The 26,601-nt window shown below is 37.3% G+C and overlaps 11 protein-coding genes across 11 annotated transcripts; 8 read left to right on the top strand and 3 right to left on the bottom strand. All coding sequences in view use genetic code 12, as the record gives it.

The window, feature by feature from the left end:
• Window positions 1-1,387: 1,387 nt before the first annotated feature.
• On the top strand, window positions 1,388-3,904 carry GRR1 (SCF ubiquitin ligase complex subunit; the record flags this gene model as incomplete). Its single annotated transcript, XM_049324962.1, has 1 exon — window positions 1,388-3,904. The coding sequence occupies one exon, from the start codon at window positions 1,388-1,390 to the stop codon at window positions 3,902-3,904; it is 2,517 nt and encodes an 838-aa protein (XP_049179314.1).
• Window positions 3,905-4,390: 486 nt separating this feature from the next.
• On the top strand, window positions 4,391-5,082 carry RPL43A (60S ribosomal eL43 domain-containing protein; the record flags this gene model as incomplete). Its single annotated transcript, XM_049324961.1, has 2 exons — window positions 4,391-4,416; window positions 4,806-5,082. 2 exons carry the CDS (start codon window positions 4,391-4,393, stop codon window positions 5,080-5,082), a joined length of 303 nt encoding a protein of 100 aa, XP_049179313.1.
• A 335-nt stretch (window positions 5,083-5,417) lies between these two features.
• Window positions 5,418-6,080, top strand: KGF56_003610 (ESCRT-II subunit protein; the record flags this gene model as incomplete). The annotated part of the gene is made up of 1 exon (XM_049324960.1): window positions 5,418-6,080. One exon carries the CDS (start codon window positions 5,418-5,420, stop codon window positions 6,078-6,080), a length of 663 nt encoding a protein of 220 aa, XP_049179312.1.
• Window positions 6,081-7,020: 940 nt separating this feature from the next.
• URA7 (CTP synthase) lies at window positions 7,021-8,757 on the top strand (the record flags this gene model as incomplete). The annotated part of the gene is made up of 1 exon (XM_049324959.1): window positions 7,021-8,757. One exon carries the CDS (start codon window positions 7,021-7,023, stop codon window positions 8,755-8,757), a length of 1,737 nt encoding a protein of 578 aa, XP_049179311.1.
• A 1,761-nt stretch (window positions 8,758-10,518) lies between these two features.
• On the bottom strand, window positions 10,519-11,445 carry KGF56_003608 (uncharacterized protein; the record flags this gene model as incomplete). The annotated part of the gene is made up of 1 exon (XM_049324958.1): window positions 10,519-11,445. The coding sequence occupies one exon, from the start codon at window positions 11,443-11,445 to the stop codon at window positions 10,519-10,521; it is 927 nt and encodes a 308-aa protein (XP_049179310.1).
• A 231-nt stretch (window positions 11,446-11,676) lies between these two features.
• KGF56_003607 (uncharacterized protein) lies at window positions 11,677-12,609 on the top strand (the record flags this gene model as incomplete). Its single annotated transcript, XM_049324957.1, has 1 exon — window positions 11,677-12,609. The coding sequence occupies one exon, from the start codon at window positions 11,677-11,679 to the stop codon at window positions 12,607-12,609; it is 933 nt and encodes a 310-aa protein (XP_049179309.1).
• Window positions 12,610-14,751: 2,142 nt separating this feature from the next.
• KGF56_003606 (uncharacterized protein) lies at window positions 14,752-15,156 on the top strand (the record flags this gene model as incomplete). The annotated part of the gene is made up of 1 exon (XM_049324956.1): window positions 14,752-15,156. The coding sequence occupies one exon, from the start codon at window positions 14,752-14,754 to the stop codon at window positions 15,154-15,156; it is 405 nt and encodes a 134-aa protein (XP_049179308.1).
• Window positions 15,157-15,523: 367 nt separating this feature from the next.
• Window positions 15,524-17,786, bottom strand: KGF56_003605 (TIP41; the record flags this gene model as incomplete). Its single annotated transcript, XM_049324955.1, has 2 exons — window positions 15,524-16,326; window positions 16,505-17,786. 2 exons carry the CDS (start codon window positions 17,784-17,786, stop codon window positions 15,524-15,526), a joined length of 2,085 nt encoding a protein of 694 aa, XP_049179307.1.
• A 571-nt stretch (window positions 17,787-18,357) lies between these two features.
• On the bottom strand, window positions 18,358-21,768 carry GDE1 (glycerophosphocholine phosphodiesterase; the record flags this gene model as incomplete). Its single annotated transcript, XM_049324954.1, has 1 exon — window positions 18,358-21,768. One exon carries the CDS (start codon window positions 21,766-21,768, stop codon window positions 18,358-18,360), a length of 3,411 nt encoding a protein of 1,136 aa, XP_049179306.1.
• A 1,463-nt stretch (window positions 21,769-23,231) lies between these two features.
• Window positions 23,232-24,185, top strand: CAR1 (arginase; the record flags this gene model as incomplete). The annotated part of the gene is made up of 1 exon (XM_049324952.1): window positions 23,232-24,185. One exon carries the CDS (start codon window positions 23,232-23,234, stop codon window positions 24,183-24,185), a length of 954 nt encoding a protein of 317 aa, XP_049179305.1.
• Window positions 24,186-25,784: 1,599 nt separating this feature from the next.
• Window positions 25,785-26,535, top strand: KGF56_003602 (uncharacterized protein; the record flags this gene model as incomplete). The annotated part of the gene is made up of 2 exons (XM_049324951.1): window positions 25,785-26,011; window positions 26,085-26,535. 2 exons carry the CDS (start codon window positions 25,785-25,787, stop codon window positions 26,533-26,535), a joined length of 678 nt encoding a protein of 225 aa, XP_049179304.1.
• Between the last annotated feature and the right edge of the window lie 66 nt (window positions 26,536-26,601).

The following is a 26,601-nucleotide window of genomic DNA, read 5'->3' as shown; positions in this document are numbered from 1 at the left end:
CTCTTTATATACTTTTATTCTGATAGGTGAGGTACACACAATTTTGATTATTCTGTTACCTATAATATTCGACACTATCGACACTATCGAGTGGAGCACAATAGCTGCCATTGGAGAAGATTTGTTCTAATCTGATTGGCTTTTTTTACTCCTTGTTATATATAACAATCCAGACGACACTAGACTAGACGGGTAGCCACTATCGAGCTGAACCACTATCGAGCGGAGCGAGATAGTGGGGCACACTAACTGCCACCGACTCTATCGACACTATCGACCAGAGCGAGAAAGTAGAGCACACTAGCTGCTACTCTATCGGCTCTATCGACACTATCGACACTATCGAGCAGAGCGAGATAGTGGAGCACACTAGCTGCCACCGACACTATCGACACTATCGACACTATCGAGCAGAGCGAGATAGTGGAGCACACTAGCTGCCACTGACACTATCAACACTATCGACTCTATCGAGCAGAGAGAGATAGTGGAGCACACTATCTGCCACCGACACTAGACTCTCTCTACTCTCTCTACTCTCTCTACTCTCTCTACTCTCTCTACTCTCTCTACTTTTCTCTACTCTACTCGACTATCTCGCTTTGCTCGATAGTCTCTACTCTACTCTACTCAACTATCTCGCTTTGCTCGATAGTCTCTACTCTACTCTACTCGACTATCTCGCTTTGCTCGATAGTCTCTACTGTAACAAGTTACAAAGTGTTGTTGCAACAAGTTATAAAGCGTTGTTGCACTATCTCGCTTTGCTCGATAGTGTCTCGATAGTCTCTACGCTACTCTCGACTGTAACAAGTTACAAAGTGTTGCTACACTATCTCGCTTTGCTCGATAGTGTTGGATAGTGTTGGATAGTGTTGGATAGTGTTGGATAGTGTTGGATAGTGTTTCTAAAAAACAGCCCACAAACTTATTATCTCCATCTTTAATCCCGCCTTTCCTCTTACATCCTTTTCCCATCGTGCAGTCTCCTTGACCTTAAATCTTTTTTCCACATATGGTAGCATTCAAGTATTTTCTCTCTCAGTGAAACGAAAATAACAATAATTACACCAAAGCTGTTACTAATACACAATTACTGGTAACATAGAGGCATACACACACAGACACACACAGACACACACGCACACACGCACAAAGAGAGAGAGAGAGAGAGAGAGAGAGGGAGAGATAGAGAGAGAGAGAAATAGTCTATTAGTCTACGTGTGTAACAATTACAACGAATACGGTACCGCATTTTTATACCTCAACGCCGTTTCTTCCATATCGACACTTATTGGATTTTCCACAAATCGTGTCTTAACTTAATCGAAGCGTTTTTTTTATATAACCACACAGTTTACTTTCTTCCCCCCCCCCCCCTTTTTCCATGAGTTCCCCTACGAGTCTAGAGGATTATCAGCAATCCAACCATACTGTGGAAACGAGAGGCCATATTCACAGAAATCAGCTATCGCTATATGATGAAGGGATTGTCGATATAGATATGGATTCGAGCAACAGCAGAAACAATTCCAATTCCAATAACAACAACAACAACAACAACAACGGTAACGGCAACGGTATCAGTAACGGTAACGGCAACGGCAACGGTATCAGTAACGGTAACGGCAACGCCACCAGTTGTAATGAGGAAATTAGGCGCGATAATTCCAATGGCAACAACAGCTCTGAAGAAAGCAACTATTACGGAACAGAGAGATTGGACAACGATTTTATGATTGACAATGAGTATTATGACTATGAAGAGCTTAGAAAGGCTTTAGTGATAAAACGCAGGTTGTCTAGTATCAAGCGGCCTCATGGGCCCTATGTTGATGAAAAGGAGATGGTCAATAAACGAGCTATATTAAGATTACCCACTGAGGTGCTACTACAGATATTCCACTACTTGGAAAGAAAAGACTGGTATTTATTGGCGACAACTTGTAGAGAGATTGCCGATTTGATCATCGAGATGCTATGGTTTCGTCCCAATATGCAGAATGACTCAGCTTTCAAAAAAATTAGACAAGTGATGGAGTACGATAGGAGAAAAACCCATTGGGACTATCGACACTTTATCAAGAGACTAAACTTGTCGTTTATGACTAAACTAGTCGATGATAAATTATTGAATCTATTTATAGGATGTCCCAAATTGGAAAGATTGACATTGGTCAACTGTGCAAAATTAACAAGAACTCCAATAACCAATGTGTTACAGGGCTGCGAAAGATTACAATCGATTGACTTGACCGGTGTTACGGATATCCACGATGATATAATAAATGCATTAGCTGAAAATTGTCCGAGGTTGCAAGGTTTATATGCCCCAGGGTGCGGCAACGTTGGCGAAAAAACAATTGTTAAATTACTACGAAGTTGCCCAATGTTAAAGAGGCTAAAGTTCAATTCCAGCAACAATATTACTGATGACAGTATATTGGCGATGTACGAGAATTGTAAATCGTTGGTGGAGATTGATTTGCATGGATGTGAAAACGTGACTGACTTGCATTTGAAGAGGATCTTTTTGGAATTGTCTCAATTGAGGGAGTTCCGTATAAGCAATGCCCCGGGAATAACTGATAAATTGTTTGAATTGTTACCTGAAGGCTTTATTTTGGAAAAGTTGAGGATAATCGATATTACAGGGTGTAATGCAGTGACCGATAAGCTAGTTGAGAAATTAGTTGCTTGTGCACCAAGGTTGAGAAATGTTGTTTTGAGTAAATGCATGCAAATTACAGATGCTAGTTTGAGGGCATTAAGTCAATTGGGAAGAAGCTTGCATTATATACACTTGGGACACTGTGCCTTAATCACAGATTATGGTGTTGCTGCATTGGTGAGGTATTGCCATCGTATTCAATATATTGATCTTGCATGTTGCTCGCAGTTGACCGACTGGACATTAGTCGAATTGGCTAATTTACCGAAATTGAGAAGGATTGGATTGGTGAAATGCTCATTAATTACGGATTCGGGAATCTTGGAATTGGTGAGACGTCGTGGTGAACAAGACTGTTTGGAACGAGTACATTTGTCATACTGTACAAACTTGAATATCGGCCCAATATTTTTATTGCTCAAAAGTTGTCCTAAATTAACACATTTATCTCTTACTGGGATTGCTGCATTTTTAAGAAGGGAAATAACTCAATACTGCCGGGACCCACCTCCAGATTTTAATGAACATCAAAAATCCCTCTTTTGTGTGTTTAGTGGTCATGGTGTTAATCAGTTGCGAAACTATTTAAATCAGGTAATGGAGGAAAGAAATTATCACTTGGATCAAGGTGATATGCATACTTTATTTAATGAGAGGAGACGTCGTTTTCTTAACGGCGATTTAGATGTTGAAGATGACGAATTGAATCTATGGGAAAGGAGAGGTATGGCGGTTCCTCGCGATATCAATATGAATCCAGAATTGGCTGAAATTATAATGCAACGAAGAGAAGGGATTAATCAGCAGCAGCAACAACAACAGCAACAACAACAACAACAACAACAACAACAACAACAACAACAACAACAACAACAACAACAACAACAACAGCAGCAGCAGCAGCAACAACAACAACCATTACAGCTACAACAACAATTACAACAACAACCATTACAGCTACAACAACAATTACAACAACAATTACAACAACAGCTACAGCTACAACAGGCGCAACAACTACAACAGTCACCACAACCACCACACCGTTTACCAATTCGTGTGTTCAGACCGAACGAGGGGCTTTTGCCACAACAAGGACAACTATTGCAGCAACAGCAACAACCATTACAGCTACAACAAACCATGGTTGCGCCAATGCCAGTTGACAGGAATACAGAGGATGAAGTAGAGGATGTTGAAATGGCACCTGCAGATTTGTTTCCAAGAATGTGATATATTAACGGAAAATTTTGAGAAAAGTTGATTGTTTTCTTCTTCTTTTTTACGTAGTCTAAATAGAATTCCTAATGTATTTACAAAATTGCATGAACTGAAAAGATAACTGATAAGCGGGTAAAAAAAAAAAAAACAGAAAAGAGACAGAATAACAGAAATAGGAAGCAGTGAGGTCAGGCCACCCCCATGAAAATAGGACAAGATGAGTGGTTTCTGTATATTTTTAGTTTAACCTCCCCCTCCCTTTTTCCCCACGAGTTTGACTGTATACTTCTCTACCGCGTGTATAAGGCGCGCGGTTCTACTTGTGCTACCAAAATACACAAGGGCTATAACCCTAATCAATTTAGAAGTTCAAAAAAATTTGTTAGGCAAACTCGCACTGAAAATTTCCTGCAATGAACTGAAAAAAAAAAGAATGAAAAGGGTGAAATCTTTGAAAGCTTCTTTTAACGTTTCTTTAATAACCATAGTAGAACAAAAATGTATGTGGACATACCAGAAACAAGGTGTCATGTTTAGGAGAAAGACGAAAAGAGGATAGTTTATTGAATGAGGAAATGAAAGAGGAACAGGGAGAGAAAGAAAGAGAAGAAGAGAGTGGGAGTGACAGATTATATGTTCTGTTAGGAGGGGGAAGTTTATAAAGTGTTACTGTTACTAGGCAAATCAGTCGATGGGTTGATGACTCGATGAATGTCTTATCTCGATGTTAAATATGTCAAAAACCAATTGCAATTAGTATCACAACGCAAGAGGCTTGTGAACCTTTAAGTCAAATTTATACATTAATGAATTCTCACAAATCCAAAGTTCTTGATGTGACTTATTCAACCTTTTGTCTTTCTCATAATGCATTCCTTTTGAGCAAATTTTACTAACAATATTTTTTTTGTAGGACTAAAAGAACAAAGAAAGTAGGAATCACCGGTAAATTTGGTGTCAGATATGGTTCATCATTAAGAAGACAAACCAAGAAATTGGAAGTTCAACAACACGCCAAATACGATTGTTCATTCTGTGGTAAAAGAACTGTTCAAAGAGGTGCCGCAGGTATCTGGACTTGTAAAGGTTGTAAGAAGACCGTTGCTGGTGGTGCATACACTGTGTCTACTGCTGCTGCTGCTACTGTTAGATCGACTATTCGTCGTTTGAGAGATATGGCTGAAGCTTAAGGAGAGTTTGAAGTAGAATATGGAAAGAGTTGTTGTATAATAATGAATTTGAAAAACATTTAAAAGAAAAAATGAAGTGGGGAGGTTTGAAATGTAGTGTAAATCAAAGGGCTCGTGGCTCTCAATAATGACGGAGACGTATGTTACTTTTCTCTATATTGTCTTGGACTTATTCACAAAGTGTAAGTAACACTATCCAAGTTTATATGGTAGCTTTAAATCTATTTGTAGAAAAATGTCATCTATATATTAATTAATATCCTGCCCACCTATCGACACTTTGGAGCGGGTTGAAACTTCATTCCCCATTCTTACCCCTGCATACTTGTACAGGGATGTCAGAGTCGAGGTCGATACTGCGACCTCAATTTGAGTTCCCCAAGATCCACTCATTCCCACCATTTTATACCAAACAGCCCAACCAAACCATACAACAACAACAATTGGAATCATGGGCCAATATAATACTACAATATTGTGAGTTTTACAAAATAACATCGCTAACCAGCGAGGGTCTTCCCAAACACTCGCAAACATCCAAGACCTCGTTGCCTCTGCTATTTCAAAACAAATCCATCAATCGTCATGTCAATGCTGATTTCAGGTCTACAATTCTAGCTCATCTAATCCACACGAAGCAGGCAGAATATATCAATCATAAAAAACCGGAATTAGGGATGTTCATATATTGGAGAAGCATAGTTGACTGGGGGAATATTCTCTACGATTATATATCGAACACGGGACAAAAAGGAACGGTTTTCACTCTTTATGAATTGACCAGACAGGGTCGAGGAGAGAACAATAATGATGACGATGATGATGATGCTGCTGCTGCTTACCTTGACACTGATAATGAGAGTCTTTTGCCTGAAGAATTACAGAATATGGATGAGTTGTTATTGATTAAGGTGATTCAGGAACATCTCATGAAACAAGGCAAGGCGCAGATTTTAATGAATGAACATAATCAGATAGGAGGTGTCAAAATTGTATGAGTACCGACGCTATCGAGCAGAGCGAGAAAGTGGAACAGTACTGACTAGCTTGTTACGACACTATCGAGCAGAGCGAGATAGTGAGCAGTACTGACTAGCTTGTTATAACATTATTGAGCAGAGCGAGATAGTGAGCAGCACTTGTGAGCTTGTTACAACACTATTGAGCAGAGCGAGGTAGTAGAGCAGCACTTTGTAGCTTGTTATCGAGCAGATCGACACTATCGAGCAACACCGACTAGTGGCACTTTTTCGGTTCGCTCGATAATGGAGCAACACTTAGTAGCAAGCACCATGTTGAGCAAGTTGAGGATCTCAGAAAAGGGTCCTGGCGGCGCGGCCTAGGTAAAACAGGGAAATGGAATTATAGAGAACAAAATTTACATAATAATATACAACTACTTTGAGGAAACAACTGGTTTTCATGAAATTCCTTGCCATGACCCATTTTCATTGTGGTGTTTTATTTGAGAGCCATGGTGGATTGGAAGAGGCATATATCAAAGAAGCATACCTGTTCCGACTAATTCAAAGGTACTTTCTGGGTTCTACAATGTTCCATAACCCTTAATGAAAGTGTATATATTGGCCGACATTGTTTTTTTGAAGAGATGGCTCAAATCAGGTGGTGCTACCGAGCAGAGCTTGAAAAAAAAAAAAAAAAAAAAGTTCACCAAACAATGAACGAGTTAAACTTACTTACTCTTCTTCTCCCCCTTCTTTCTCCCTCTTCTTCTTCTTCTTCTTCTTCTTCCCGCTTAACTCACATTAGTTAAGAGGGCATAGTTTCTTCGATTTCGTAGTTGAAGACCTAGATTTAGCTTTTTTGTTCTACCCATATTATCCTTTTCTACCTTTTTGCATACCATTGAAAGTTTGGTAAATTTTTTCTATTTTTTTTTTCAATTAACGCGTTTCATCAAGTAGTTGGGGTTTAAAAATGAAGTACGTTGTTGTTTCCGGAGGTGTTATTTCGGGTATTGGTAAAGGTGTTTTAGCGTCATCGACAGGTTTGTTGTTCAAGACTCTAGGGTTGAGAGTAACATCTATAAAGATTGATCCCTATATGAATATTGATGCGGGTACGATGTCACCATTAGAACACGGCGAGTGTTTTGTCTTGAACGATGGTGGTGAAGTAGACTTGGATTTAGGTAATTACGAGAGATATTTGAATATCACCTTGACTAAAAATCATAACATCACCACGGGTAAAATATATTCCAAAGTTATTGAAAGGGAAAGAAAAGGGGATTATTTGGGCAAAACAGTTCAAGTTGTTCCACATATTACCAATGCTATTCAAGAATGGATTGAATCTGTTGCCGTGATTCCAGTTGATGATACTGGGTTGGAGCCCGAGGTTTGTATTATTGAATTAGGTGGTACCGTTGGAGATATTGAAAGTGCTCCCTTTGTTGAGGCATTAAGACAATTCCAGTTTAGAGTTGGTTCGGATAATTTTGCATTGATCCATGTTAGTTTGGTACCGGTTATTCACGGAGAACAAAAAACGAAACCTACACAAGCTGCCATTAAGGATTTGAGAAGTTTGGGGTTGACACCGGATATGATTGCATGTAGATGTCAAGAGGAGTTGCATCATCAAAGTATTAGTAAGATTGGAATGTTTTGTCACGTGGGGCCTGATCAGGTTATTGCTGTTCATGATGTCAATTCAACTTATCATGTTCCATTATTATTGAAGCAGCAGAAAATGATGAAGTTCTTGATGAAGAAGTTAACAATTGGCGAAGTTGATCCACAGGCACTGGTAAAAGGTGAACAACTTTTAACCAAATGGATCAATTTGACGACTGCCCATGATAAATCATTTGAAACTGTTACCATTGCCCTTGTTGGTAAATACACCCATTTGCACGACTCATACTTGTCGGTGATAAAGTCATTAGAGCATGCTTCTATGAGATGTAACCGCAGGTTGAAGATAGAGTGGGTAGAATCGTCCAATTTGGAAGAAGAAATGAAGCAAGAAAATTTATCAAATTACCATCAAGCATGGCATTATGTCTGTCAAGCAGATGGTGTATTAGTTCCAGGAGGATTTGGTTCAAGGGGAATTGAGGGAATGATTGCTGCGACAAAGTATGCTAGAGAGAACAATGTTCCATTCTTGGGAGTTTGTCTTGGCTTGCAAATTGCCGTTATCGAATTTGTTAGAAATGTTGTTGGTATAGAGGGCTCAACATCTCAAGAATTTGATAATTATCAAAAAGGAGATAAGGAAATCATCCCTTCAGTTGTATACATGCCCGATGTTGACCAAGTGAAACTTGGTGGTACAATGAGACTAGGATTACACGAAACAAGATTTACCAAGGATTCACAACATAGTGTGTTGCGTAAACTTTATGGGGGTGCGGAAGCAGTTCATGAAAGACATAGACACAGATACGAAGTCAATCCCGAGCTTATCGAGCAAATCGAAGCCAAGGGTCTAAAATTCATAGGTAAAGACGAAACAGGGAAACGTATGGAAATGATTGAATTACCTCAATTGATGCATAAATTTTTTGTTGGTACACAATACCACCCTGAATACTTATCTAAAGTCTTGGATCCTTCTAGACCATTTTTAGGTTTAGTTGCAGCTTCTGCTGGACTCTTAGATGATGTTTTAGCAAGAGATGATTTAAATTATAAAGGTGAATTTTAAGGGAGCGCAATAGCCAAGTTGATAGAGAAATTTAATTACAAACTATTTTAAATTTAATTATAAACTATAATCAAGGTTTTAGTTTAGTAGGCATCCTCCTTAGCCACACACGTACACACACACACGCACGCACGCACGCACACACATTCTCTTTCTCTCTTTCTCTCTCTCTTTCTCTCTAAGTTGGCGATTATCCCTCAGCAAAAGCATAAAGATTTCATACCCAAGCCAAAAAAAAAAAAAAAGAAAAATATCACTAGGCAGGAAGGCGGGGGAGTCTTTCCTTCTCAGTAGGTCTAAAACCATGAGATATTATTAGCCTTTCCTATGTCACCTCATAAAAACAAGACAAGAGAGGTAATAGAGACAAGTGGTACAAACGAGGCTTGTGCTTGTTTTGTCTTAGATAGGGGCAAAGAGATGCCATCGTATAACAAATAAATCCAAAGCCCTACTCTCAAGTTGAAAGAAAGAAAAAGAAAAAGAAAAAAAAAAAAAAAAAGAAGGTTCAGAAGCTGACATCAAATCTTGTGTTATTAGCTTTTTAGCCATTGGCTTTTTAGCCATTTAGTTTTATAGCCATTAATTTTATAGCCATTAATTTTATAGCCTTTGGTTTCATAGCCCTTAGTTGTTTTTTTTCTGCCATCAGTGTTTTTTTTGTCGCGGTATAATTGCCATTGCTTGTATTACTAGTTCTTTTGTTGAGTTGTTTTTGCTGTGCCATGTAACATAACAACGAACCGGGATCAACAAAAAAAACCCCCCCTTGTCCTTTATATTAATGCGTTGTAATGTAAGGACAATATCGGTTGGTAGTTGGTGATTAGGGGGCGGTGGGAATTGAGGTTGCAGTAGCACAAAGAAATCTAGGTTCTTCTCTACAGCAAGAGAGAGAGATGGAAAGAGATAGAACGCCAGATGATTTCCTCTTTTTGACCGATTCAAGGACATTTCCCAATTGGGAAAACGCCGCACTTGGCTAAAATACCGCTCCTTTTTCGCCTCTTTGTCAAAGTGTATAAATAGAGTAGCACATCTCCCACCTTTCAGAAGCAGATTCATTTTATCAGAATATCAAGAAGTCTTTTCTTATTCAAACAAAGAAACAACAAAGAAAACAAATATTTTTACATTATTACAATGGTCGCTCAATTAGTTAACTACTCCTCAAAAGGTTGTGAATGTGGTTCAGATTGCAAATGTGCTTCTGAATCTTCATGCAAATGTGACAAAAAATAAGCTAACAACGTCTACAGCTAACAAAATGAGAAGAAAATCTATGAAATGATGATGAATTGAATAGGGCTTCTTTTTTTATTTGCTTGGAATGAAGATTTGCTAATAAGTTTTTAGATGCTGGTTCTTGTGAAGTTTATGGCTTTATAGAAGTATTTAAAAAATTGCAATTTATTTTGTCCCTGATTTTTTTGTTTTTTTGAAAACTTGTAGAATGTCTCTGATTTGCTTCTCCTTCAGCATCATTAATGATCCCTTGTTGGTATGCAATTTGGTCAACATGTTGATCTTAATCAATATCTCGGTCCATGTGTACCTACCAAACCTACGTGTCTACTCAATTAAGTCACGTGATATAACTTGTGTGAGGTCTATACAAGGTTAATGTGGCACACCCACCATAGGAGAGGAAATTAATCGTTTCAACAATGAATCTTGCTTTTCTACTGAACCTCTAGTATACATTGCCCCTTTAGAGCAGACAAAAAAAAGAGAGAAATAAAGTGCCTCCCCATCTTCCTTTCAGCCCTTTGCTCCAACTCTGCTTTCTATCTCAATATCCAATTGCTTCAATTTCTTTTCAACAATTGTTTTCAATTGATCAGCTTGGTTTAAATACTCTTTAATAGCTTTACTGCTTTCACTTACTTTCTTTAATTTTTTATTAAATGCAAACCCTGCATTCACAATGCTCCACAAGCCAACCCATGATTTGTCATACTTGTCATTTATCTCCAATGAGTACAAGTAGTTATCTCTCGCTAAAATCAACACATTCATCAATTCAATCAACTTACCCTTTTTGATATTATCCTCTTTCGACTCTTGTTCTAATTGCAAAAAATGATAATAGTTTAATAGTCCAATTTTATAAAAAATCGGATAGGCAGTAGGCTCTACTATAATGACATTATTCAAACAATAGATAGCTTTATCATACAATCCCAATTTCCTATATTCTTCACTCAACTCACACCAGGTTAGAACATCAGCAGGTTGTAAATTCAAATAAAAATTCAAATTCTTAATATACTTTTCTGCGGTAGGATCATATCGAGCAAAAGTGGTCAATCTTCTAGACAATTGCAACTCATCGGGATTCTCACTCAACAAATCACCAGCCTTTTTCAATTGGCCTTGTGCTTCGTAGTAAATAGATTGTAGAATTCGAATTCGTTGTGAATTCACATCGTGGCCAAACTGGTCACTCAACCTGTCAAGTATATTTTTAGCCTCTATGTCGTGATTAGTCAATATCGATAGATAGAATTTGAGTTCAAATAACTGAAATAGCTCGATTAAGTCAAGTTTATCTTCATACTGCGAAAGATATGATGATAATTGTTTAAATGTAGTATAGAGCTGTTTTGGTGTGAAGGAACTAAATCTACCTGTTGCTGCTAATTGTAAGAGCTTTCTTTTGACTAAGGAATGGTCTGTCTGAAACATGTTTGGGTAAAAGCTGGTAAGCCCACTTGCCGGTGGTGTTGTTGATAATGATAACAGCTGCCAATTTGATATCATCAAATTTTTGTACCGTTGAAAAAAAAAAAAAAAAAAGGGCCTTTCAAAGCCTTCTACCAAAGGTGATGATACTTTTTTTTTTTTCTCCCTCTTGCTTTGGAGATATCAAGATGTTTTACTGATAACTATCTCTAGTAATGCTGGTAGTGCTGAGAAATGGACAAGGACGAGTTAGTACAGAGGAAAAAAGATTTAGATGAGGGTGTCAAGGAGAAGGATTCTGAGGATAATACCTGGCCAACTATTCATGAATTAGAAAGATACTACTATGAGATTTATCAAAAGCTAAGTTATAAACTCAACCACTTGATATACCTAACAAAACTCAAGGATCTCACAGATACCCCAGTAAACAAATTGGCAGATGAAATTACAAAGATTCAACAAGAATTCATGATTCCATCATCCTTACAAGATCTTTATCGGTATTTAGTTTTGGCTAATCGAGAAACTAAGATCAACGATTTGCTAAATAGGTATTTCATGATGTTGAATCCCGTACAAAAAGCAATCCACCACGCTGATTTGAATACTTCTGAGCAGAAAATTCTAGAGTATTTAAACATATTATACGACGATAATGACGATAATAGGGGTGGGAAACAGGGTTTAGCTTTTCAAATTCAAAATCTAAATCAACTACGCAGAGTTGGTGGTGGTGGTGGCGATGATTATGAGGAGGATACTGACAAAGTAAAGAAGCAAAAACAAGAAATTCGGTCTTTATCCCAAGAAATTGCATCCTTGAATGTCGATTTAGATACGCTCACTTTGAAAGTGCAAGATTTAAATACAAAAGATGACCTTGTTTCAACACTAAAACAAAATACGGATAAATTAGTGCAAAACTGGCATCAAATAGATGGCCAAAGTCGATTGATACTTGAATTAGTTTGTAGCTTACCCTATGCATGGTACGAAGAAGATTCGGAGGAGGAGGATGATGGAGGTGGTCAACTTGTTCACATTATGTTGCAATTGAACGAAATTCAAACTAGATTGCACAAGTATCAACTGATTATTGATAGGGATGCACCCATTAACGAGTTTGGCATCAAAAATTTAACTGACTTGAAATTTGATGAATAATGAATGAGCTTTACTAAACAAATCTGTTTCCACACCTTTTTTGCCCAAATAAGACAGACAAGAAACGCCCCTCCCCCGGTTAAGTCCTAATCCCTAAACTTTCATCTGCAGGTCTTCAATATATATATAGAACATCAACCCTTAGAATGTATAAACCACCTGATTTTTCTCGCATTTTCTCTTGGTGGTTCCTATTGAGGCCCCCTTTAAAAGGGCGAGCGGTGCCGCGCAACGTATAAAATTTATCTAAAAACGGACATCGGAGGCGGACATTAAGAAGCAATAAGAAAGAAATGCGAAAGAAGACGGAAGAAAGCGGATTTGTTGTGGAGTGGAGGTTTTAGTAAGCAATTCTAATATTTAGTTGCTGCCGATAGAGAGCTAATATTGGTGTTTGGATCAACTGATAACGAAATACAGACTGTGCTTTGATGTAGTGGTGAGTGAGAAAAAGTCAGAAACGCAAGTAGTTGAGACCACTTTTTCTACATTCCTTATATGCAATTTGGCGCCGAGGCGGGGGAAGAGGGGGAAGGGGCGGCTTCATCAAGCTCCTCGAGTGGGAATATAAAAGGAAGATCAATTCCCCTTCACTTCCACTCTTTAATTTATTTTTTTCTTCAACCCCACATTTTACCAATCTGAGTAAAACCGAGTAAAAGTTTCAAACTAACCAATTAATCAAAAGAAAAGAACAAGATTATAATGACTGCAAAGACCGATTGCCCATGCTGTAGTTCCGAGTGTACATGCCAGTCCACATGTCAATGTGAGAAGGACAAATGTACTTGTCAGAAGAAGTAAAGATGTTTTTGGCTGATTTAGTTGCTAAATATCTATAACTTTTCCACAGTTTTCTTTTTATATCTTCAATATAAGAGATGATTTGTTAATGGTGGGAGGAGGATTTTTATGTTTGAGTTTGACCTCTTTTCTCTAAATTTCACCTTTTCCTCTAAGTCTTGTGTTGACTGTGTGCTTTCCTTGGTGGTGCCCTCTTTTGGTGCTGCTGCTACCAAGTGGTTTAATTTTCTTATCATGCGATTTGATTGCAAAAACCAAAGTGCTTTATAACTAAGCCGAGATACAAATAAACCTGCAATGCTCTATAACTAAGCCGACATAAAAATAAGCCTGCAATGCTCAATCTTAAAATATTTACCGTGGCATGTATTACTTGTTTTCCTGTCTAAACAGGATCAACCCGATTGGTCTATACAAAACAATCACCATACAAAGGGCCAACATTAGTCTTAAATTGCTTTTACAATATTATTAGACAACCATACTGTATTACTTTAAAGTATTAATTGTTTCTTGATAATCTCAAGTGACAAATTATGAATTCTTTAAGCGATATATGCACCAATTGTGTCAAAGTTTTATTCCAATCCCGCGCACAATAACGAGAATCGGTGATCTTTTTAGATTCCGAAAATGTTTTGTACGCATTCCCAGCTTAATATATACCTGATAATCGTCCGAAAGTCCCAGAAAGTATCATTAATATGAGCCCTGATAAATTCAAGTCTGATACTATATAGGTTAATGCAGTATCGGAGGGGTGGGGGCTCTTCTCAAACTGCTAGATTAAATAGCTCAATTTTAACAACTTCTTTCTAAACGCATGCTTTACATGTATGTCTCTTTGGGGCCTATCACAAAGAGACATACCTCAAATATTTTTAAGCACAAAGCGGAATTGGAGGTTAGGGGATAGAAGTTCTTCCCTTCTTCCCCTCTTCCCCTTCCTACCAGCTGCTCTACAATATGCTTAGTCTAGTGTCGTTTGATTTGACACATTTTTGATTAAAAGCTCTCACTAAAAAAAAATACACTGATTTTATAGATAAAAATTTCAGATAACTACATTATAAGTTTGAAGCACTTGAATGGTGAAAAATTGAATATCAAAACAAAAACACTTTGGAATGACTCCTTCCCAAGGAGGGAAAAAGGGGGAAATATGACATGTGGGTAATGTTTAATCATTAACCTTCTTTGATCTTAATTTTTGTATAAATACTGGCGAATAACTTCGTTTATTTAAAACGTGGGTCTGTTTTAACATCTACTCAGTTTAAACTGATCTCGCCAAGTCTTTTAACTTTTAGTAGCTTACATCTCCTTGCTTGTATAATAATGGGCAAAAGTTCGACGACAACTCTTCCTGATATCATCACTCAAACTGTAATTGTTGATTTCAAATACACAAAACTCAGCGGCACGAAATCGGGAGAGATAGGAACAGCATGGCTATATAACAGTGTCCCCACTACAATTTCAGATATCGGTTTAGATGGATCAGTGACGTTTCTTCCATATAATTCCAAAAAAATCAAAACAACAAAGAGTGAAGCGCCCTTACAATGGGTTGTTTTTGAATATTCAAAAACAACTGTTGATGGAACATTATCGTGGACAAAAACTCAGTACCCTCTCCAGCTGACTCCAACAGGGAAATCCAAAAATGATGGTATAAATACTACCAGTATTACAAAGTTAGGTTTATATTTAATGTTGTTTATCCAGGCCATGTTTGGATAATCTTGACCAATTTTGTTTTTTATATACTTTAATAGTTGGATTTTATTTACAAAAAATGAATTTTCCTTTTTGGGCACATTGTCCCAATAAAGTAGCTTTCAAGGTCCCGTTTTATCTATCTATTACCGACACTATCGAGCGAAGCGAGATAGTGGAGCAACACTAACTGCCATTGAAACGATCGAGCAGAGCGAAATAGTGGAGCACACTAGCTGCCACCAACACTAAATGCAAAAGTTAAGTTAAACGGAGATACTACCATATATCTTGATAACTCTCAATTTAGGATCTATGAAGTACACATATTTACAAACTCTCACAATCTCCACCTTCTTCTCGCAATCTCCACCCTCTTCTTCTCACCTATCTATATTTGGAATAATCTCTTGTTGATAACATCCCAATTCAAATGGTCCCATAAATTATTCAAATATTCAACCTTCCCGGTAACTCCATAATCTTCAACATACATATAATCCCAATAATTGATGGCCAAAATAGGTAAATAAAATTCCTCTTCCTTATCCCTTAAATCCTTATCTTTGCATCTCAATTGCATATTCTCCAATTGTCGATAGCTCAACTCGTCAATCCCCACATTAAGGTCCAACTCCTGCCTCTTTGCGAAATAATAAGGCACTCCGTCATTATTACATCTAAGAAATTTCAACTTCTTATCTTTATTCTCAACTAAATATATCCAGCCCTGACCATACGCGTTTTCAGCCATGGTCAACATCTTATTCCTCAACGAGTCTATATCCAAGATATCCTCATGCATTAGTTTCTCCATAAGAAATCTCGAAGGTTTCGTCAACTTTGCCGTTTCTGAATCGCACAATTGTTGGAAAAAAAAATGATTCATATGTGCCATAGCGGCATAATGATACGTATGCTGTTGAAGAGTATTCTTGGCCGTGTTAAGCAAAATTTGGTACGGCGACTTGGTTTCGTTCCCAGTGCCATTGGTCAATAATGTAAGATTCGTAAGCAAATAGTTTTGGTAATCACTCCAGGCAGTATTGTAACCTTGGCGCGAGAATAAACCAGGAATGCCTTGTTGCGACCATACGTCGTGATGAGATAGTTTGGGAACCGTATGAATGAAACGTAGGCGGCCCCAACGTATACCTCCTCGACTTGAATATCTAAACATACCGAATCCAGCCACTAAATATCGATCCCGTTAACAAGAATCGAATCCTTCCTGGAAAGAACCTGAAAATTTTCAAATTTTTCAAAAAAAAAAAAAAAAAAAAAAAAAAAAAAAAAAAAAAAAATTTTTTTCTTTTTTTTTACTACAAAGTACATTTTTCAATTGTACGCTTGACAACGGGGATGTTCATACTAACCCAATTTTGATCTCTCAACAATCTCTTTGGGTCAGCGCCGCCGCCGCTGCCCATACCACTACCACTCATCAGCGTTCTCAACACAGTATTATAATCGCATTCCTGTATCTTGTATTCTCTAATGACATAGTCCTTCTCCAAATCGATGAACACGCGACAATCTCTAATCCTAAATATAACTTTATCGATCCTTAAGAAAAACCGGCATAATATTAAAAGACATGTGGGCATTACTCTAATCTTTATTGAAAGCATACTTATTCCATTATCAGCCAATTCGTCCTCGAATAAAATCATCTCTTCAAAAAATAGTATCGGATCAGGCTGGGTTAATCGAGATATAGGTATTTCCAAATCCTCGTCTAAGTCATCGCCATTTATAAAGTCCAAGTTTTTAGATAATCCTTTATAGTTTGTAGAATATGTCCAATCATAGGGCTTGACTACATCGCTAATCAACTCTTCCGTACCTACTTCAATCGAATGGGAGGAAACAACGTTTCCTCCTCCTCTTTTCTCGGCTTGCTGCTTCCTAGCTTTGGATCTTTTCCGACGCAGTTCCAACCATTCTTGATGATAGCTCACTTTTAAACAACAGTCCTCGTCCAATGTCTTTAATGCGTCAATCGCATTAAACCATAACTCGGCTTTTTCCTCTTTGGCGGCTCCACTATTACTATCACCACCACCACCTTCTTCCCCAGCAGTATACTTAACTCGAACAAAATTATTCCCAAATATCATTTCAGGTAAGGGGAATTCAAACTCGGTCTCCCCAAGATAATCTAGTTCTGCACTCGACAATATCGGCTTCTTTACAGTGTATATCTCCCAACGGTTCACTTTCAAGCACGGCTTATCCTGAATAGGTAGAAACAGTTGAGGTGAAGGGTTAATGATCTTCCCACAATGAGAACACTGTGGATTCTTGCACTCCTCATTGCCATTGTGGTTGGGTATGCTTATCCTTGGTTTGGGAAATCTCAGTGATACAACTTGCTCGCTTTGACTTGTGAAGGTAAAATCTGCAGTATTAGGCGTTGTTTGACTTGTGAAGGTAAGATCTGCAGTATTAGGCGTTGTTTGTTGCTGCGACAAGGGCATCCTACCTCGCGTATGTAATTGAACCATTTGTCGGGCAGCATTCACGTGCACTGCATCAATCCCTCGACTCCGTGAAAGAGGTGATAGAGAAGGTAGTGGACTTTGAGTCAGCGCTTTTTTTGGAGCAACAGAATCATTCTGCTCATTGCCCTTGGACCCTTGACAATTACTCATTATCAAATCTAGTGGAATCTAGTACAATCCTTTATTTTAGAAAAGACACGGGGGTAAATAATAAAGTAGATATCGTGAAGAATTACATTTAGTATATTCTTTTTTTTTTTGCCTTGTATCGTTTGGCTACAGGGCGCGCACTTTACTACTCGCTCGTACAAACTAAGTCGACCTCGACCTAGAGAGACACTATCCAGCAGAGCGAGATAGTGGAGCAACACTTTGTAGCTTGCTTCACCACTATCTCGAGAGAGACACTATCGAGCAGAGCGAGATAGTGGAGCAACACTTTGTAGCTTGCTTCACCACTATCTCGAGAGAGAGAGAGAGTGTGTGTGTGTGGGTGGGTGTGAAAGACAGGCTCTTTCTATCTCTATCTATCATATTTTTGTTCTATAACATCTCCAACCTCTAATATTGACTAGTTACAACACTATCTCGCTTTGCTCGATAGTGGAGCACATTGACAAGTTATGACACTATCTCGCTTTGCTGATAGTGGAGCACATTGACAAGGTATGACACTATCTCGCTTTGCTCGATAGTGTCGATAGGGTCGATATAGTTTAATTTAGTCCCCACCACTTCCAGAATCTTCAAACTCTTTAACGGAATTATTGTGCTCTCTTAATCCTTCTCTAACAGCAAGCACACTATCAACAATAACAGCATCAACCCCAGCTCGCATCTGCAATTTGGCCAGTTCAGGCTCATTGTTTTCTACACCATAAGTAACACAGACCAAACCCAGCAGTTTAACAACTTGAGCTAGTCTAGGTGTTTTCACTATTGTTTGTGCTGCGGAAACAATTCCCAACAAATTCCATTTCTTTGCAAATCTTATGGCGTTTTGTAAAGACGAAGCACGAATATCTGCCATTGGTGTAGTTCCTGCTTCAGTAAGGAACAAAATAGGCATCGTTGGTTGCTTTAAAGAAAGAAGCAAACAAACATCAGGATGGAACGACGAGAAAACTATATGGCGACCATTCAGATTTTCATCGTAAATCACCTTAAGAATGGTGTCCAAATACAAGTTCAAATCAATGGCCAATTCTCCCATGCTTTCCAGCTGAGCTTCATCTAACATGGGATACTTCAACTCGATATTGAAACCAACATTTGGTGGTAGCTTCTTAAATAAATCCTTGAGAGTAACAAAATTGGATGCAATTGATGTTCCTCTTGCGTTCCCCTTGAATCCTTTGTTCTTCCATGTTTGTGTTAATTTCATTCGTTCATTGATTTGACTCTCAAATTGTTTATCTACCAAATCATCATAATGTTTTCCTTGAGGATTTAACTGGAAAGAAGACTTTGCTCTTGGCTTAATTCTGATCAATTCTTCATCGTCAACCGAATGTTGGGACTTTCCTCTAATCCTGTTCAATCCAAGAAATTGCTCAAGTGTCAATAAATGCATAGGTATGTCAACCCCCAGCTCTGCAACGGTAAAATCATGATACACAACAGGTACAAAATCTTTGGTTAATTGAACGTCAAACTCAACATAAGAAGCGCCTAATGATGCAGCAGCAATAAACGATTCTACGGTATTCTCACCCAATTGCAATGATTGTCTCCCACTTTCATTTTTGCCCAAGCCTCGATGCCCAATAACTCTTGTTGAAACCAACTGTTTCCAATAAGTATCTGAACGAGCAATGTTCATTGCGTGATGTTTAAAAGGCAATACTCTTAAAAACTCAAATCTAATTAATCCAAGAATATTCAAATTCGTTGATTCTAAAATCGGAATGGTAATATTATTATTCAACGAACAAAGTTGAGGTCCAACTTTTGTATATGCATCTTTCAAAAGCGCAATAGCTCTACCTAATACCGTTTTGTTAACTTGATAAGTAGGTATCAAGTCAAAAGTGATGATAACATCATCAATCGATAAATTATTGGTCAATTTGAATGATATGGGATCGGTAGCACTGCCGTGATAATCCTCCAATGGTAAATCAACGATAACTGATGGCTCAACAGCTTGGTTAGTTAGTTTGTGACGACACGTTATTGATAAGGATAATGCAGTATCCAACTCAGTAGCAAAACTATGCGCAAGGGAAATCTTGTTCAATTCAACAGGGATACTATCATCTCTCAAATCTGTTGTTCCTAAAGTGACCAATATCAAACTTTCGTCTTCATTCAAATACCTGTGACCAAATGATTTAACGGGTTTATATTTCTTTCTTCTCTTTGGCGATGTTGATCTTGACACATTGTTGGATGACGAATTTTTCAACTGTTTGTAAAATTCATTAACTGCATTTTTATGTGCTTGTGGCAATTTATTCACACTAGAAATATCCTCGCCACTACTACTAGTTGCCATTAAGACAGGACTTGCTGCTTCACTTGGAATCCGAACAACATTGTTTTCAGGATGATATATGTCATAAAGTAACAATTTATCATTTTTCGGTTTGAGTAAGTCGGCAACTTCTAAATGACCCCGAAGACATGCATGTTCCATTGGTAGCCAGCCACTATCATCAACAATGTCATAATTCGCATCAAACTCTTTTAAAAGTTTAATAATCGTGGTAAAACCTTCACAAGCCGCAATAAAAATTGGAGTCCATCCAAATACCAATTCACCAATGTGAGTATCTGCATTAGATTCCAATAAAAACTCCACCAAGTTTGGCAAATTCATTTTTGAAGCAATATACAAAGCTGTTTCATTTCTATGTTTCACATCAGTATAATTGATATCAATCTTTCCATCATTAATCAATGAACTCAAAATCCGACTAGAGTTTAATCGAACTGATAAAAGTAGTAAATCGGGACACGTTAAAGTCTTTGGACTATTGAACTTTATCAAAGCTTCAGTTGTCTTTGGATGTTTGCCAATAATTGATAAATGCAACGGAGAAAACCCTTCTTGATCTCCCCACACATCAATGTTGTCAATTGAAATACTCAAATCTATCAAGTCCCATTTTGTACAATACTCAAGTAAAATAGTAGTAACTTTAACCAATCCATATTGAGCAGCGTAATGCAACGGGGTACGATCATAATGATCTTTTGCAGTTAGTAAAGACCTGGACTCTAATTGGCTAAGAATGTATAATAGACCACTAGTGTTGTTAATGTTATTGTTATCTGCTCCGTTACTACTTCCAATTAACCAATTTGGTGAATCTCCAGGGCGAAGAACTTGTTCTTCTTTAAATTGTTCCTTACCCAAACTAATAACATGCTGGTGGAAAAAGTTTCGACCATTTATATCCTTTTCATTGTGTAAACTACCCAATTTTTGCCAAGTTATATCAATACACTTTGTGGCATTAGCCATGGTTGCTTTATTTAGTAATGATATATTGAATTTCTTACTCTTTTCAGCCAAAAAAGACACGAGTGCTTCTGAGTCATCTCGGAGTAAGATGTCAGCTAACTTATCCGAATGATCATCTATATGCAATGTTTCCAATCTAACTTCATTAGTCATTGTGGTGATTGTACCCAACTGTGACAATAATTTGTATATGATATCCAACTTATTACTCAATTCGGATTCATTAGCAAAAGGTAATGCGTCAATCCTTGTGGTCAAATAAGCTTCCTTGTTGTTATTTGACAATTCCCCACTCACGTTGCCTTCATTCAATATTGAAGTTAATTTTTTGTCCAATTTTTTCAAAATCTTGATGAATCCACGATGATTCAACTCGCCAAACCACTTCAAATTACGGAAAAGAACTCTTAGTTCAATTAGTATATTAATAATCTCATCCAACTCTTCTTTGCTTTCGACTTTATGGTTAACTACATTATCCTTGTAGTCTAAAACTTGAACAATTTTGATTAACCTTCTATCATACTCTTTAAATTTTGTATTGTAAAACTCGTCAACACTTTCAATATTTCTGTCAATTTCAAAAAAGAATTTACTCAACTTATCTCTAATCATTTCTAGAAATTCCAGCTCTTCTAAATCAAGATCTGAATCTCTAACCATATCAAGAGATTTGATGATCTTTTTTAGTAGCTTGTAGTTCATATAGTAGATAGACCATTCTGGAATCTGGTGCGATAGATACGTTTTACCAAACTTCATTTTCGTGCCCCGCGTGCGCGTCCCCCTGTTAAGCAAATAACCCCTAAACCTCCCGTGGTAATGGTGGTGGATACAACACCTGATGCTAAAAAAAAACCTACTTGGAATAACCAAACAAAGAACCGCTTCGAATAACCAAAAAACTCCACGTTAAAATCTCGCAAGGATTGATGAGTTAAAAAACAAAGCCAAAATCTGTTGATATCTTTTCCTACCTGCAGATATTCTCAACAGTTTTGGCTTCTTCGAGTTAAACCTTTCTTTTTAACTTGTTTAAATAGAAAGGTTTTGGTTGTGAGGAAGAAGAAAACGTGGGGATGAAAAAAAATTATAAATAAAACAGCGCGACAGCGCGACCTACGCGTAGCCGTAGGGCGAAGTGGCTGGCGGAAATGGCCGTAGCAGTTGCTGATACTAGCTACCGATACTAGCTACTGACACTAGCTGCTGACACTAGCTGCTGATACTAGCTGGTAGAGTACTTTAAACAGAATGGATAGAGGATAACATCTTACAGAGTAACATACAACATCTTTACTCCTCTCAACTATTAACCTTGACATCTCCAACTCTTTTCTCTACTGCTGTCGTTAGTTTCGGTATAGCCAATACTGCTCACTATCGAACGAAGCGAGATGGTGGAGCAGCATTGGCTAGCTTGTTACAATACTCTGTAGCAGCCACCGACACTATCAAACCCGTGCTCTATTACTCCAAGCTCTATCTATTTACTCTAAGTTCTGTTCTACTTAATATCCTTCAACTAGAGAAGCCAAAGGCTCAGCCAAACTACGTCAGTGTCGGTAGTAGTCAGTTCCGGTGGCAGTTAGTTCCGGTGGCAGTTAGTGTGGTAAATACAATGTGTTAAGATTTTTAGTTCCGGTTGTTTTTTTTTTGTTTTTTTCCCACAAATTGTGTGCATTTACACTATCTCATCCCCTCTTTTTGTCAACGTTACTATATTGTCAGAAATTGTTGTCTTACATAATAATTGTCTGAATAGGGTCTCAAAGTGTCGGAGTGTTATTAGGTAACATCAAGTGTAACATTACTCCCCACATATCACCAACGGCAATTCCACTACAACCCCGCGCGGATTTTACGGTGACTCTACAACTATATTTGCCCAGATCTCAACACAATTTGGCCACCATTTTCGCCCAGATTCTTATACACTCTTTAGCCCACAACATTACTAATATAAGAAGACCGTTATACCCTCTCTCATCTTACATTAGTCTCTAATAATTTTTTCTTTTCTTCTTTTTCTTTTTCTTTTTCTTTTTCTTTTTTTTTTTTTTTTAAATTTTATTTTATTTTATTTTATTTTATTTTCTTACTTATATTGCCAATAGATATACCAGATGACATCGATCGAGTATAAGTACTATCCCAGCAAAAAGGCAACAATTATAACGGCTCCCTTTTCAGGAGGACAGCCTAAAGGTGGTGTTGAATTAGGTCCTGAGTATATTCTCAATGCTGGTTTTCAAAAGCAAGTTGACTCTCTTGGATGGCAAACAAACATTGTTCATCCTCTTGAGTCTCTCGATTTGGAATCCAAGAAATCTAATATCAAAAACGAGTATAATGTGAAAAACTCAGCTATTGTGTCTCAATGCTGTGAACAAATTTTTCAAGCTTCGAAAAATAGTTTGGCTGAAAATGCTATGCCCATTGTCATTGGTGGTGATCACTCAATAGGCACTGCTACCATTGCTGCTTCGCTTTCACATAATCCGGAAACTTGTGTTATTTGGGTAGACGCTCATGCCGACATCAATACTCCAAAAAGCACTATTTCAGGCAATCTCCACGGTTGTCCAGTGAGTTTTGTTATGGGGATAGAATCAGAGACTTTTCCGCCAGAATTCTCGTGGGTACCTCATTTGTTAAAACTGAACAAAATCGCTTATATAGGACTTCGTGATGTGGATGAAGGTGAAAAGAAGATTCTTCGTGAGAACAATATCGCTGCTTTCTCAATGTATCATATTGATAAATACGGTATTGGGAAAGTAATAGATATGGCATTGGATAAGATTAATCCAAATCGTCAGTTTCCAATTCACTTATCATATGATATCGATGCTATTGATCCTTCATATGTCCCAGCTACTGGAACAAGAGTACAAGGCGGATTGAGTTTGAGAGAGGGTTTGTTCATTGCTGAGGATATTGCTCAAACTGGTTTATTGCAAAGTTTAGATATTGTAGAGACAAACCCAATGTTGGCAGAGACTGAAGAACATGTTTTGGATACTGTAGGTGCTGCTTGCGCTATAGGTAGATGTGCTTTGGGTGAAACTTTGCTCTAGCAAGAGTCAGCACTATAGAAAGAAAGAAAGAAAGAAAGAAAAATAAAAACTGATAGATTTTAGAAACCTACATATTCACATTCTCCTCTAAAGGCAATGGGAGACCAGAGTCCATAAACTCTTTTTTCGTGCTATGAAGATATTCATTATTTTCTTTGAACATACACTCTACCCATTACTAATACAAAAGTACCATGGACCTTGCCATATTGAAACAGTTGGGCTAAAGGAAGATTAACAATACCGAGGTACCTGTCATTTCTCATGTTTCGTTGCCGTAAAAGTTACTATTTTTACAAAATGAAATATAGAATTAGTTATGATACAGTTAATTACGTGACCTGAGATCTACATAACTCTAATAGTTTAGACCAGATTAGGTATTTCTTTCTTTTTTTTTTTTTTTTCCCTCGTAAACAAGTGGAATTTGAAAACAAGTTGAAATTGGATTCACCTTTACAAGCTTAGTTTACAGAGAGTTAATTGAATAAGTAGGCAAAGTAAGGATGGTACCCCAACTACGCACGGGTTTGAGGCTATATCTACTTATCTTATCATTTATTAATCCTGAACCCGGTAGTCAGCAACAACCAACTCTTTCAAGGGAAAGATAAAAAAAAAAGCAAGGAAGAAAAAGTATGGAAAAAAGGATGGAAAAAAGGGGTTTTTCAGAAATTGTTTTTTGACATAAAAAGCAAGGGAGGGTAAGAAATTAAACAATAGTTGAGACCTTTGTCAAGACAACCCAACCCAAACGAGCTCAACACTTGAGTTTAATTACCAGTTTGTCTTTTACTATCCTCTACTATTTTCGTGTGTCACTGATTATCCTATCTTTATATTAATGTCTCTGTCTTTTTTTATCCGTGGGATCATCTTTAAAAAAAAAAAGAAAGAAAAAAATTAAAGACAAATTTTTGCAAGACTATACCGTCTTCGGCAAACAAAATGTGTCATAGATAAGAACGACAATAAATATGGGTACTACGTTTCCGTTACTTTTGAGTTGAGTTTACTACAAACAATTGTAATCAATTGCAATCAACTACATTACCAACTTCTTCTTTCTCCTTTCTACTCATGACCAAAGATAACAATATTTTTTCAAACTCCTCTGCTTGCTCCTCTTGCTCCTGTTCCTCTTACTTCTTTTTTTTTTCTCTCTCTTTTATCCTACCCCCTTGATGCCACTACTTTTGGCCATAAGAAAAAAGAAATTTTGGCTGCAAAAAAAGTAAAAAAAAAAAAAAATAGATAACGTCCGCCGCCCCGGACTAGTGAAAGGAAAAAAAAGAATCAACCACAAGTTTTTCCTAACAACCCACGGTTAATTTCCATTTTCACTTTTAATGAAACCATACATATCTCAATATTTTTTTAACACACACACGCACCAACACTTTTACAAAGGGTAATAGTACATAACATATAACAAGTTTTGAGTATTTATATACCAAGAGCAATCTCTCTCCTGTAAACCAAAATCTATAAACTAATCCTTATCTATTGTAATCACAAAAAAAGTTTTTTTTCACTAAGCTGTGTTGAGCAACAAAGTTCAAATCAGGAAAAATCTATCAAACCCGTGTGTTATTCACTATGTTAAGCACTTTACAATTGTCGAATCCCTTTGATTCAAAGTATAGGAAGATGTATTCTTCATTAAGAGCTAAATCATTTCCGTCATCTTCATTGATATCTAACCATAACCAGCAACAACATCATAAGCATCTAATATCAATATACCATGAGATTTACATAATGTTATGCTTACTAGATGATTTGTTCAAGTATGATATATTAGACATTGAAACTATATCGAAGTGGTATGTCTCCTTTTTTTTTTGTTGAGTAGGTGTTTTCTATCGAGGTGTAATTACTAACTTTTTTTATTTTCAGTCATGAATACTTGAAAAATGAGTTTCGTTATAAAAAATTGAATCATCATTCAACACGGATTAATTATCATATACGCAAATATTTGGAGTTTTTACGAGTGATAAACCCAATGGATGACACTACAGCCACGAGCACAACCACAATTACAACCATATCTTCAGTTACGCTGGCAACGGCTGCACTAAAAGCCAAGGCCGTTTTTGAAGACGAGGAGACGGAGTGTTGGTTTATAAACGATGAGATTCCAAGAGTTGTTAAGATGTATATTAAATCAACAATTTCGATATTTGAAAGATACCTTGACTTGATGATATTTGATAATTGTGCCATACTGGATTATTGTAGCAATGGTAGCGGTGGTGTAAATGGTGATTGTGTTATGCTGCTAAATTATAACAGTGATGGAGGTTCATGTAGTGATGAGGGTGATATTAGCTGTTATATGGTATAAAGAGAAATCTAAATCCCCCATTCTCCACTATCGAGCAGAGCGAGATAGTGGGCAGCTAGTCAGTGT

The sequence above is a fragment of the Candida oxycetoniae genome (assembly GCF_023343755.2).
Source record: "Candida oxycetoniae strain CBS 10844 chromosome Unknown scaffold33, whole genome shotgun sequence".
NCBI classification, from domain to species: Eukaryota; Fungi; Ascomycota; class Pichiomycetes; order Serinales; family Debaryomycetaceae; genus Lodderomyces; species Lodderomyces oxycetoniae.
This window is presented reverse-complemented; position numbering and strand designations above follow the sequence as displayed.